This window comes from Lepidothrix coronata, unplaced genomic scaffold, assembly GCF_001604755.1.
Source record: "Lepidothrix coronata isolate B3197 unplaced genomic scaffold, Lepidothrix_coronata-1.0 Scaffold29, whole genome shotgun sequence".
NCBI classification, from domain to species: domain Eukaryota; kingdom Metazoa; phylum Chordata; class Aves; order Passeriformes; family Pipridae; genus Lepidothrix; species Lepidothrix coronata.
Window position 1 is genome coordinate 2,867,054 of NW_016690209.1, and position 12,495 is coordinate 2,879,548.

A 12,495-nucleotide genomic window follows, 5' to 3' on the forward strand; every position below is an offset into this window, starting at 1 on the left:
TGTGCAGTTTCATGCAGCTCTTCTGCTTTAGTGGGCTGCATGTGCAGATGCTTTTCCTGAAAGTGTGGAGGTGGAGCAGCAATCAGAGGGCAAGGACCATGCCTGTGTACCTTTTTTATCCATTTGTTTAGGTTTTGGGGCAGAGAAATGGAAACAGAAAAGTTTAATAAGCATCATTTTCAGCAGCATGGTTCTGTGAATCTTATACTTGCAGAGTTAAAAAGACAAAAAACTGAGAGAAGCAATTTGAAATTTGCTAAATGTTATGGTTTTATCAGTCAATTCAGACATGTTGATATGCTTACCAAAAATCCCAGTGTTACTGAGTTATGCTATTGAGCAATCATTTATTCATCCAGTTTTTCAGATTTTGATGCTATTTGAGACTTTAAAGTGAGTTACCTGATGAAATTATCTAACTAACTTGACTTGCCTCTTATGTGCATCAGAATTTCATTTCTTCATATGGTTTTTTTGTCCTCGTTTTGTCCAGCCGGTCCCATCTGCTTAAAAGAAAGCAAACACTATTCTATTTCTTGCTTGTGCATAGAATCATTTGTTAAGTTTGTAAGCTTTGCAACCCCTGAAAGCTGTTGATGCACGCATGCCATCAATGAGGGTATGATTTATACACTTAAGACTACCAGAATTAAGATGACTTAAGCCTTGAGGTTGCCTATTAATAGGGGTGATTATAATGCAACTTAAAAAAAAAAAGAAAACAAAAAGAAAAAACTCCTGCTGAGTAAGGCTTGGCCCACCAAGAGGGTTAACCTGAGCCTTACCTTTTGGACACTGTGGGCAGGGTGTTTTCCTGCTGCTAGGTGAAACCTGTGGGCATGCTGAAAGTAGGATGAGGTGAAGTTATTTCACAAAAGCTTGTGATGAAGCTTGCAAGGAAGGGAAAAGCAAGGAAGCTCTTTTGTTATTGTGTACTTTAACACCTTCAGTATGTGTGAGCAGCAGCTCTTCACATAAATCTTGCTCGATTTCCTCTGACACAAATACTATTGCAAGAGCTCACCAGTTAAGATGACAGATATTAAGTTTGGTTGTTTTGGACAGATGAGGAAACCTGCTTTTGTAATGAAGGTTTCAGCCATAGGAGTGGGAAGCAAATGCAGCAGCTGAAGAGGACAGGGAAAGAACAGCATCTTCAGAAAGGTGTGAAGCAAATGATGAACGTGGTGTTCACAGGGTGGAAAGGATTCCTGGCTCCCCTCCACCCAGGGTGTGTGTCATGTGCTCTGCTGTAAAACCAGGGCTCGTTTTTTATCTGTTGCAGAGACAGGCTCAGCATGTATTAGAAAACACTGCCTGGTTCCAAGCTGTGCATGTATTGCTTGGCATAGCAATGTGCTTGCTGCCTGGCCTGGTGTCAAGCTAAACAGAGCAGACATTGCTAAGCAGGTTTGGGCTTTTTTTGTGGGTTTGTTATTTTGTTGTTGTTGTTTTGGTTTATTTTCCAGTGGAGACACTAATTTGGATTTCTCAACTTAACTGTTCCTTCCTCCCCTGCACTCCCTGGTCTTTCAAGAGCTTCATCTCAGGAGCTGTTACTTGGTCACTGGCGTCAGAATTTCTCTGAGGAAAGAGAGTTACACACTGTCCAGGCAAGCACTGAGAGAGGGAGAGTGTGGCTTAGAGCAAAGAGCTGGAGTGAACATGGGACTGAGAAATTGTAGCAAATGAAGTTCCCATTCTGTGTTTCTGTTCAGTTCAGGAAAACAGAACTTTGCTTACGTGCATTATAAATAACTTTGATAGGTTTTTGCCTCCTGCTGTTTGTGGTGTTGGGACCTGAAGACTGATGAGCTATTTAGGTTGCGTAGACAAAGTATTGGAATGAAACTTGAGAACTTCAGATTCTGTTCCTAGGTCTGTTCATAGCTTGTCTGTGACTCTCAGGAACTTGCTTTATCTCTCTGGGCCTAATCAACCCTTACATTCACTTTTCAAAAGAGTTTGAAGACTGAATAAAAGCCAAGTTGTAGATGGCAGGTATGACACTTTCTGTTGAGTTCTTTCTCTGTATTTTCTTCCCACTCCTACGGTCTAAAACTTCCATTAGAAAAGGAGGTTTTCTGAGCTGACCAAACACCTGCCATCTCTGCCTGTGAGCTCTTGGATAGTATTTGTCAGATAATAATGAGCAACTTGCACGGAGAGGTACTGCTCACATCTAATGAAGATATTGGAAGAAGGAAAACTGATTTTCCCCAAAAGAACCTGCTTGCAAAAAGGTTCTCTGTAAACACCTTCCTCTACCTGCTTGCTCTCACCATCACTTTATTTGTATTTTGGTCCTTATTTCACCATTTGTGCACGTTAACTGAGTTAATTTAAATACTATCACTCTGCATTACAATGAATTGTAAAAACCACCACTTTCTCTTCCTGCTAGTAATACCTAATCATCCCAGACATCCCAAAGAAAAACTGGTTGGTATATGTAATCTTAGAGAGATTTATCAACAAAGGATGACAATTAATTTATTCATTTCCAAGTATATTTCTGAGGGTGTAGCAGGCTGAGACAGTGCATCACTGACATGGAGCGACAGCAGGACCAATAAAAGCAAGAGCCCTAGCTATTAGGAAGGAAAGTGACTGTTGTAAACATTCCTACTTTTGTTTTTCCACTGTTTTTGTTGTTGCCCTCTGTTTCATTTGAGCTGTTGGTTTGGTTTGGTTTTGTAGTGCAGCGCTACTTAGACGAAAGCAATGCAGACCTTACACAGGTGCTGTGCCGCTGTACATCCTGATGGTGTGGCAGCTACAAAGGTCTGGTGCCCTTTCAGTCTCACTGTTTTGTGAAGTGCTGTATAATCTTGGCAGTACTCTGCAGTAAGCTGCAGAGGAACTGAAGAGAGACAAGAATTGTGTAGGCTAAACCATAGTACAAGTTAGTTACCCTTCTCTCACTGGAGTGTCAGGAAGAAGTAATGGATATTGTGCAGACAGTCCTAATTATGGCATTTCCTAGTGTTTGAGTATTTGCAGCTTCAGCATTCTTTTTGACAGTTTTTCAGAGCGAGATCTAGTAGCCTGTTGGCTACTTCTTGCACTTGGAATGTCAGAAGTTGTGGATGTAACAGAAAATTCAAAGTAAGACTTGTTTGGATGACTTTCCCAGGGAGAGAGGTTTAGAGACAGCCTAGAACCAACTCCTCCTTCCTTGCAGGACAGTGTGGCTATTGCAAATATATACTGTCCTGACTGATTCCTGAGCACTGGAAGAAACTTCTGGAGTCCAACCCAGATTAATTCCCGTGTTAGGAAAGAATTTTTTTTCTCCAGAGAAATATTTTTGCCCTTCTAAACATGGATAGAGATAAGGTACCTTGAATGCTACTGTTGAACTTGGAATGAATGAATAAAATGTGAAAACATCTTTCAAAATGTGCCTTATGTCCTTTCTGCCAGCTAGTAAGTAACACCAATGGATTGTGCAAGTGGAGTTGCAAAGATGGGTTGAGTTTTTTAGACAGCAAATCTTGAGAGAGAATGACAGCCCTCAGGGATAGCTCTACTCTGAGGAGGAGCAACAGCCTTGAAGAAAGTGCAGGGCAAGACAGCAGGGAGTGTGGTGGAGGCAGCAATTAAGAGCAGTAATGGCCCTTTCATGTCCTTTCTGCAGGGCTATGTATATTTTTGGGCAAGGAGTGAGCACACAAGGAGATCTTTATCTTGTACAGCCTTTTGCAGATATTTAGCTTTACTCTGCCCAATCAAGTTAGAGAAGCCAGCACATCATATCCTTTGGGGAGCATTGTGCAGCCCCATTCCTATAAGGTCTGCTGTTCTTCATGAGGCAGCTTGGTACCAAGTTCCAAGTTCCCAAACAGCAAGTTCCACTTGCTGCGCTCTAGAAATCTGCTAAGAACTGCTCCTGTTTGTAGGGCTCTTTTTGTGTGTGTGTGTGTGTGTGTGTGTGTGTGTGTGTGTGTGTTGAGGAAGTCTTTGTATGTGCTGCTTCAGGTACTATGAATTCAAAATAAAGCAAAGATTTACAGGCTCTGGCATTAATTGTGGCTGAGCAGAACTCCTACTACTGAGAGAAGGCAAAAGCTAATGTATAAAACCTCATAGTGGACAAGAACTCAGTCCCAACAAGGACTTTGAAAGCCTTGGCTGCTGAGGGAGGCATCCATCTTTAGACCTGGTATGAAAAAGAGCCAACAGAGCTATCAGTCTGTGCTTCCAAACAAGCAACAGGGCTCTTTCATCCAGGGGTATGGTGATCCTCAAAGAGCATTGACCTGTGCTCCCTCCCCTCCTGTACTCTGTGTGAGGAGACAGTGTACTGCTTCTGGCAGAATTTGGGCAGAACAAAAGCAAAGACTGTTGTGTTCCCAGAGGAGTGCAGTGGGATTGCCTCGGTGGACTCCTGCTGTCAGTGAAGTCACTGGCACAAGGTAAAGTGCAGCCCATCAGGTTGCAGAACCCATCCCTGTGCTGTTCTGCAGACCTGTATCTCTGACAGTGCTATCACACCAGGACTTTTCCACAAGTAAAATGAGAAAAAGCAAGTGCACTTGTTCTCCTGGGATTCTTACAGACCCCCTGAGTTTGCACACTGCAACCTCCCCTCTCCTAGAACATCAGAAACTTGCCAGGCCCTCAGCAACCACTGTGGGGAAATGTTGCTCCAAACATACATAGCTGAGGTGGAATGTGCTGTGCTGTGAGGCAGCTGTGCTGCTGCAAGCTGTGTTAAAGGGCAGCTTCTGGGACTTAACAATGATGAACTGGGATATGAGGTCTGTTACACTTTTTGTCAATAGTACTAATTATGTTTGATCCTTCACTGTTCTCTTTGCAGTTCATCTGTGTTGTTTACTGTGAAAACTCAGGTTACAATACCTCATTACTCTTGGTTCCTAAGTCTGCATTTGCACCCACTCTTGTACAGGGTTACTGACTGCTTACTTTTGCCTCTGCCCCATAAATGCTACCTGGTGAGTGCTCCTGTTCTTGTCTGTAGCTGGCTGACAGCTGCAGCTTTGTACCTGAGCTCTTGATGTGCACATAATCAGTGTTTTGAGTGACATCTTCTGTCAAACTGATTGATTGCTCAAAGGGATGTTTCTGGCTGAGGTTTCTGCCTTCTAGCCTCTGCTTGATCTTAAAGTCACGGTAGCTATTAGCATATTGCAGCATAGTGATGTATTAAATACATTCAAGAATGGGAAGACTCCTCATTGTCTCAGATCAGGAAGAGTGGTAGGAAAGAAGGGAGGTGAAAAATTCAGAAAGCTTCATTTTGCTAGGGAAGAGTTAAGAAGAACAATCCAGAGTCATTTCAACAGAGAGATTCATAGCAGCTTTCTTGGTGATAAGAGTTTGGAGGTGTGAAATAATGATAAGTGTAATTCTCATATCCCTGGGTTTGTTTCTTCTTAGTGCACAGTTCTTGAAATTGCAATGGAAGAGTCGTGGTTTTCCTCCTGGACCGACCCCATTTCCCATCGTTGGAAGCATGTGGTGGGTAAAGTTTAGAACTGATCATGGGAGCCTGAGAAAGGTATGTATTTGCAGATGTGAACTAAAGAGCTATTGAGGTAAAACCTGTAAAAAACCGGTGGTGGCTGTTGATAGGCTGATGTGGTAGCAGGGAGAACTTAATCCTGAGAGAAGGTAACTTGTGGAAGTTGAATTAGGTGTCTAAACCTGTTAAGTAAAATCTGCAGACAGTGTGATTCATATGAAAGCTGGTATGTGTGCAACTTAAACAGAACTGAAGAGAGTAGATTTGCTTCAAAAAAGACTTCTGTTTTTAAGGGAGTGTTTAACCTTGAAAGAAAAAAGTGGTTCTCAGATTTTGCACCACAGGCATGTATTAAAAATCTTTTAAAACAAGGTGTCTTGAATTCAGAAGATGTGAAAAGGACACCAGGATGTCTTCTGCTGTCATGGGATGGAAATAAGATTGTATTCTGTGTGCAGCCAAATCCTTTGCTCTGTTGTTTCTCTGGAGTCCAGTCTGGGATGTGCTCCTTGCAGATAAGCTAAGGGTGTAAATGATGGTGAAAGGAAAGACCTAATGGGAAGACTTAGGTCCATCTAAGCATGTTAATACAGATTCTTTCAGTTTTCTACATTCTCCACTGAGCCAAAACATCACAAAAGAATCCAGTGTGTTGATATATTTTTCAAGTTGTGACCTTTCCTTATGTGCTAAGGGCAACCTGCAGGTCTGGGGGTGCCTGGCTGCAGCTGGAGAGGGCTGGCTTCAGGAAAAGAGAACTTAAAAGAGCTTGAGGTTTAATTTTTCTGATGGGTACATGTTCATCACTGTGAGAGGAAGGAGCTGTACTGTTTCTTTGTCTAGAGTCAGGGACTTGGTCCTTTCAGAATACCCACAGCACTGCCTGAGAGCAGTCCCCATCACTACCCAGAGGTGGGATCTATGCTCAGATGCCTCAGTTGACAGTATTTGTGTATAAGAGGGAAAGAGTTCCCGCCACTGAAATTTGAAATCTGCAGTACTAGAAGGAGAGTTACACCTGGAATACATAATTTCAAGAAGTTCTGGTTGTTGCCTGAGTTGAAAATTGTAATGAAGAAAGGACAGGTGAAATTTCACATGAAAGCTCATATAGATCTGTAGACACTCAGGGGCATTTACCTAATGGTTACTATTGCAAGGGCAGTCCAAGGTAAGTGTTAAGAAGGGGAAGAGGGTTTATTCTTTCACTGCTTCCATTTCTGTAAATTGTGTGTTCCCAGAGAGACCCCAGAACATTTTTGGTAGGCACCCCCACTGCAAAACACAACCACTGTCCCTTTTCATCTCCTGAACCCCTGAGTAATGTCATACTGGAAGAGAGCAGCCCATCATGTGTGCATGTTGGTTGATGTTTCTGCCATGGGTATTTTTTGACATTGATCTAACCTGCAGATGGCAAAAACCTATGGCAACATCTGCACCTTGTGGTTGGGTCACAGACCTGTGGTGGTGCTCTATGGATTCCAAGCTGTGAAGGACGGTCTCACCACCAACTCAGAGGATGTTTCTGGGCGACTACAGACCTTTGTCTTCAACAAGTTGGCAAATGGAAAGGGTAAGATGTTCATGTCCGTGGCAGGACTTCATCCTTGACTTTTTTTGCTTCCTCTCATGTTTTCCTCACTGGAAGTTCCCAGTTGACTTATTCTGTCTGCTCAAGGTGAATCATATAATTCTGTAGCATCACCCTAAGTGGTCTCCAAAGTCCCACTGTCACATATATGTTTCAGAATCTCACCAGAGCAGCAATATTTATATGTAGCTAGGTCTTGTTTGTCAATTCTTAATGTTGTCTGTATGTCCCAATTTGAAATAATTTGGAGCTTGCAGCCTCCTCTGCAAGCTGAGTCTCAAGTAATTCTTTATGCTCCCAGCTGTTTGTTTAGAGCAAAAGTTGCTGTAGGAAAGCATGTACAGTGCTGTGAATAAGATCTAGCCTTGTTCTGAAGTACAAAGTCACAGGAAGATGACTGGGGCTTTAAATGTATTAGCCAGAGTGTAGGTGCAACATATCCTTGTTCAGAGCTTCTTATTGTGCTATCAGAGACACTGCTGAATTGTGGTGGATGGAGAATAAAGACAGTGCTGTGTTTAAAACAGAAATAATTGAACTTACTTCCGTCAGGCTCTTATCCAGAGTAGATAGAGCAGATGCTTTTATCCTCAGTCATGATTTCTTGCATGTTAAATACAATCTGGAAACCTTTAAGTTATAGTACTAGCTAATATAAGTAGAAAAAAACCTCTTTAAGGAATAGAGATTATTAAGTCTGGAGCCATTTCAGTCCATTTGGAAGGATCTGTATTGACACTATTTATCTGGGTGCTGTGGAGAAAAGCAACTGAACTCTGGTCGCAGGAAGCTGTTTGCAGACTGGCTAAAGCCTGTTCTTCCTTCTCTGGTTTTTGCTGAGTGGTTCTTGCCCTGGCTTCATTGTCTTTCCAGGAGGGACCTGGACCAGGGCAATAGCTCAGTATCTGGTGTAAAAGCAGGATCCCTAAAAGCCAGAGACTTCGTAGCATAGACAGTGAGTGCTCAGAACCAATTATCCACTTTATTTTTGAAGCATAAGCAACATGGAGATGTGATGATATCCAGAAGTTTTGCATAAGGTTGAGAAGCTCAAGCACAGGAAATGCCCGGACCTCCCCAATAACCTCCACAAAAATCTTTCTGTTGGTTGTGAGTAGCTTAATCAGAGACACCACCAGGTTTCCAGGTGGAGGAAACATGAACTTACTTTTGGTTGAGGAAAGCTGTGTTTGCCATTCCTGCAGAGTTAACATTTGGCAGCATCTGTAAGGACGCAATGTCCTCACAGGGATGTTGGCAAGCACAGCTTACAAGTAAGTATTAATTGTATTAGAAGATTGTACAAGATAATAAATTAGGTCTTGTAAGAGATTGCATCAACTGGGCTACAAGCCTTTCTATATGGATAAGGGGAAAGATTAATTTTTTTTCAAAGCCTGGGCAAATAAAAGGCAACAACCAATCCACATTATTGCAGCTTTCAGCAGGCTGCTGGGTGGAGGTTTGAGTGATGACCGCTGTTCTTGGATGCTTCAGAAAGAATAGGACTAGGTTTGGAAAGCATGTGGGTGAGGCCAGAGACCTGAGTAGGTTTTTTTGCAGGGCTGGGAATATCTTAACCAGGGTGTTTACTCTGCCTCTTATAACATACAATTAAAAGAACACTCCTCTTTGAGCAGCAGCATGATGAGAAGGTGATTCTTATGGTGTTTATCATTTACAATTGTATGAATGTTAACATGACATAAAATTGATTCTTGTTGGATGAAGGTATCTTGGTCTCCAACGGTCTCATCTGGAAACAACAGAGACATTTTGGAATCGGAGCTCTCCGAAAACTGGGAATGGGGAATAAAGGAATGGAGCGTGGGATACAAACTGAGGCCCATTACCTGGTCGAGTTCTTCAGAGACAAAGACGGTACGGCTTTGGCACAGTGCTTGGGAGCTGACACAGAGTCTGCAGGACTCTGAGGGCGAATACTGTTTTTGCTCCAGAATGAAGTGGGTTTGGGCACATCTTAGATTTAAAGTGCAATCGAAACTGTACAGTCAGACCTCAGCAACATGTATTTTGGGATCAACACCAAGATTGAGATTACTAAAAAAAAGAAAAAAAAAAAGAAAACGAACAAAAAACCTCTAAGTCTGGGAGTTAAAGATTTGATGCCTTGCTGTCCTCATTTTGGAATGAGGTTTATTACATTTGCCAGTGAATTTTGTGTTTGTGAGTAACACAGTTTGTGAATAACAGTCTAAATACCATAGAGGGCATCTATTATAAAATGTCACTGTGATCTTGCTTCCCAAATAGCAAAGGAGGTAAAGGAAGTGCTTTGGAGATGAATGCTTTTCTCTGTCTGCAGGAAAAGCTGTTGACCCTTCCTTCCCCATTGTCCATGCTGTCTCTAATGTGATCTGTGCTGTGGTTTTTGGACATCGCTTCTCCCTAGAAGACGAAACCTTCCGTCAGCTGATTGAGGCATACAATGCTATAGTGGCTTTTGGGAACAGCCGCATTTATTTTGTGAGAAAATTACTTATTTAATATGCACCTTATTTGTTTATTGAGCACACTATTCATTGCAATATAATTATACAATGATCTATTATGATAGTTATTGCATTATTTAATACTGATAAAAATGTTGACTGTGAATATGAACTGGACCTGCAGTGCTTTAGGTTTGACATAATTCAGTTATGAATATTACATTAATAATCTTTATTAGAATGTCCCAGCAAAGGCAATATGCTTGGGATACTGAACTTTTCTGTAGGAGAAACACCAAGGTTGATAAGGTGAAAAGGTGATACTCTTTGTGTGAGAATGAAAGAGAATGAATTTTTTTTCCTGTGTGCTAAGGTAATAGAGATAAATGTTTATTAATATGAGATTTATTAATAATAATACATGTTACATCTATCTGCAAAAGCAGATTATTTTGTTGGTGAATTAACAGTGGAGTTATGCAGTAAGAATAGGAAAGATTCCAGGATGGAAACCGTGTTGTTTTTAATTTGGGGTTTTAATGTGTGTTCATGTATTCCACACGTACCCAACATTTCTCTTTGGTGACACGGCATTTTTCCAAGAGAAATTAATTCAGCAATTTAGCACCAAAAATGTCCACACTGTATCTCTATCACCAGTCTTCTCATATGGTTTTCACTTACTGCCTTTGTGTTGAATGCTTGCTCCACAGATCAGTGAAATTTTCACCTGGGCTGCAGAGCGTCTCTCAGGATCTCTACAGAAAGCAGTATTTTCACGGGATTTTGTTTGTTCCTTTGTAAGGCAGGAAATCAAAAGCCACAGGGAAAAAGGCAGAATAGGTGAACCAGAAGATTTCATTGACTTTTACCTGGATCAGATAGAGAAAGTGAGTAATTCATGCTGTATGTAACACAGATCCAGTCATAAAGGGTTCTCTGTCCCTTCCCTACAGTTGTCTGTACACACCAGCACTAGTACAGAGCTCTACAACTACAGTTTAAAAACCCTGCTGTCAAAGTCAAAATATGACCTTTGAATAGTTTGTTCGATAACTTGTTCTAGTAGTACAAATTATTTACATTGGCTTGTTGTCATCCTGTGGAATCCTTAGTGAGGGCTGGGCAGTGGGCGGTAGGGAGGACCTTGAAAAGGCTGGGGTATTTAGATGGCTGCCTAATTCTGATTCTTTGTGCCTTATTAATATTTGCTTTTATTATTTTTGTGCTTAGTAGTACTGTATGATTATAAGAACAATTTTAAAATGATGGCAAAAACATAGCATAAATATTTTGAAAGGGTAACATATGTATTATACTTTGAAATGTGTTTTCTGCTGTGGAAGTAAACAGAAGGTAGCATAACAGTATCAAGGTATTTATTTGAGGAAAGTCTTTGCAGAACCTGTGTTCTGCTCAGGTACCTGTATTTTTCTCTGCCCTCCAGAAATATTTTTCCTTTAAATACAGTGATTGCTGTCTGTCTCAGTGCTGTTACACAGATGTACCCCATTTTACATTTCTCCTTGACACCTGTAGACTAAAAATATCCCGAATTCTACATTTGATGAAGACAACATGGTGCAGTCTGTTTTTGACCTTTTCTTTGGTGGCACAGAGACCACGGCCACCACCCTGCGTTGGGCTCTGCTCTATATGTTGGCTTATCCTGACATCCAAGGTGAGTTGTAGACACAAACATGGGTATGATTCAAGTTGAAGAATTAACTGTTCTACTTTTTTTTTTCCTTTTTTTTTTGGCTAAGACCAAGTTTTTCTTAAAATCAAGTTTTCCTTTTTTTTTTTTTTTTAAGATTATATTCTTGCGGTTTGTTTTTAATAAGCCAGTGTTGCAAAAAAATTTCAGAGAGATATTTTAAAATAATTTCAGGGATGTTCAGCTTCTGACAGTGAATTTTGTCTTGCTGATTTTTGTCAGACTGTTTCAGTACTGTAAGCATATTTTTTTCATTCTTTTGATGCTAGAATGCTGGAAAAACAGAACCCTGTGCACACATATACCTTTCAAATGCTGATAAAATAAAAAACCCTCTGAGCTTACTAGTTTAGGTTTTAAGTATGAAATCTGACCTTAAACCCTCTAAGACTGTATAAACTGTGTTAGTTACTGAAGCTGAGATAACAGCCCAAAGAGATTAACAGTTGGTGATGGTGTAGTAATATTTTCCTGTTTCAGTTCTCAGCATTACATCAGTTTGTTGTGATGGCTTCCTTGCAACACCCTCATTAGTGTGCTGTGAGTCTGTATTTACCTAGAGTAAAAATAATAGCTTAACTGAATTGATCTCTTCATAAGAAGTTTTTGTTTCAGTTAAAGTTTGCTCCTCTTCCTTTAAATATAAAGCTCAATAAATCTGTTGGGTCTGAACACAGAACCTATCAACTAGGAAATAGAGTGTAGTAAAATCATAACTGTATAGATATAAAAATGTATTTAGAGTTTAACATACCGTAAGTATAAATTATTTATATATTGTAGTTTTTCTATCAGTACTATAATCCAAAAAGGAAATGAAAGCGCTGTTTCATGCTAAACAGTGTTCTTATATCTATAATGGATTTCTTTTTTTTTTTCAGAAAAAGTTCAGAAGGAGTTGGATGCTGTTCTGAGTCCCTCCCATCTCATCTGCTATGAGGATCGGAAGAAGCTGCCGTATACAAATGCTGTGGTTCATGAGATCTTACGCTTCAGTAGCATTGTTTTAATCACGATTCCTAGAGAAACAGTGAAGGATACAACTGTTTTGGGGTATCGGCTTCCAAAGGTACAGATATCCTTTGTGTTCCAATGTGATCTTTGGCCGTGAGTTAAGGTCCTTGCAGTTGTGTTTACCACTAAGCCCTTTTCCCTCCAGTTCAGGATGGATGGGTGTTGGTGATGGCACTGGCAGACAGCACTTCTCCCCTGCCATGCCCTCTGGCCTGTGACTTTTCTC

The 12,495-nt window shown here is 40.8% G+C and overlaps 1 protein-coding gene across 9 annotated transcripts in view; it reads left to right on the plus strand.

Moving 5' to 3' along the window:
- Positions 1–12,495, plus strand: part of LOC108495258 (cytochrome P450 2J6-like) — a 28,084-nt gene that overhangs the window by 7,997 nt on the left and 7,592 nt on the right. For 4 of the 9 annotated variants that reach the window (XM_017810771.1, XM_017810766.1, XM_017810764.1 and 1 more), the window contains 7 exons: positions 5,407–5,527; positions 6,905–7,067; positions 8,817–8,966; positions 9,412–9,572; positions 10,252–10,428; positions 11,078–11,219; positions 12,137–12,324. In XM_017810771.1, the coding sequence (XP_017666260.1) occupies positions 5,407–5,527; positions 6,905–7,067; positions 8,817–8,966; positions 9,412–9,572; positions 10,252–10,428; positions 11,078–11,219; positions 12,137–12,324 (1,102 nt within the window). Of the gene's footprint in view, positions 1–82; positions 2,244–4,825; positions 5,528–6,904; positions 7,068–8,816; positions 8,967–9,411; positions 9,573–10,251; positions 10,429–11,077; positions 11,220–12,136; positions 12,325–12,495 lie in introns of those variants that run through there. The other 5 variants (XM_017810768.1, XM_017810770.1, XM_017810772.1 and 2 more) reach the window with 4 other exon arrangements.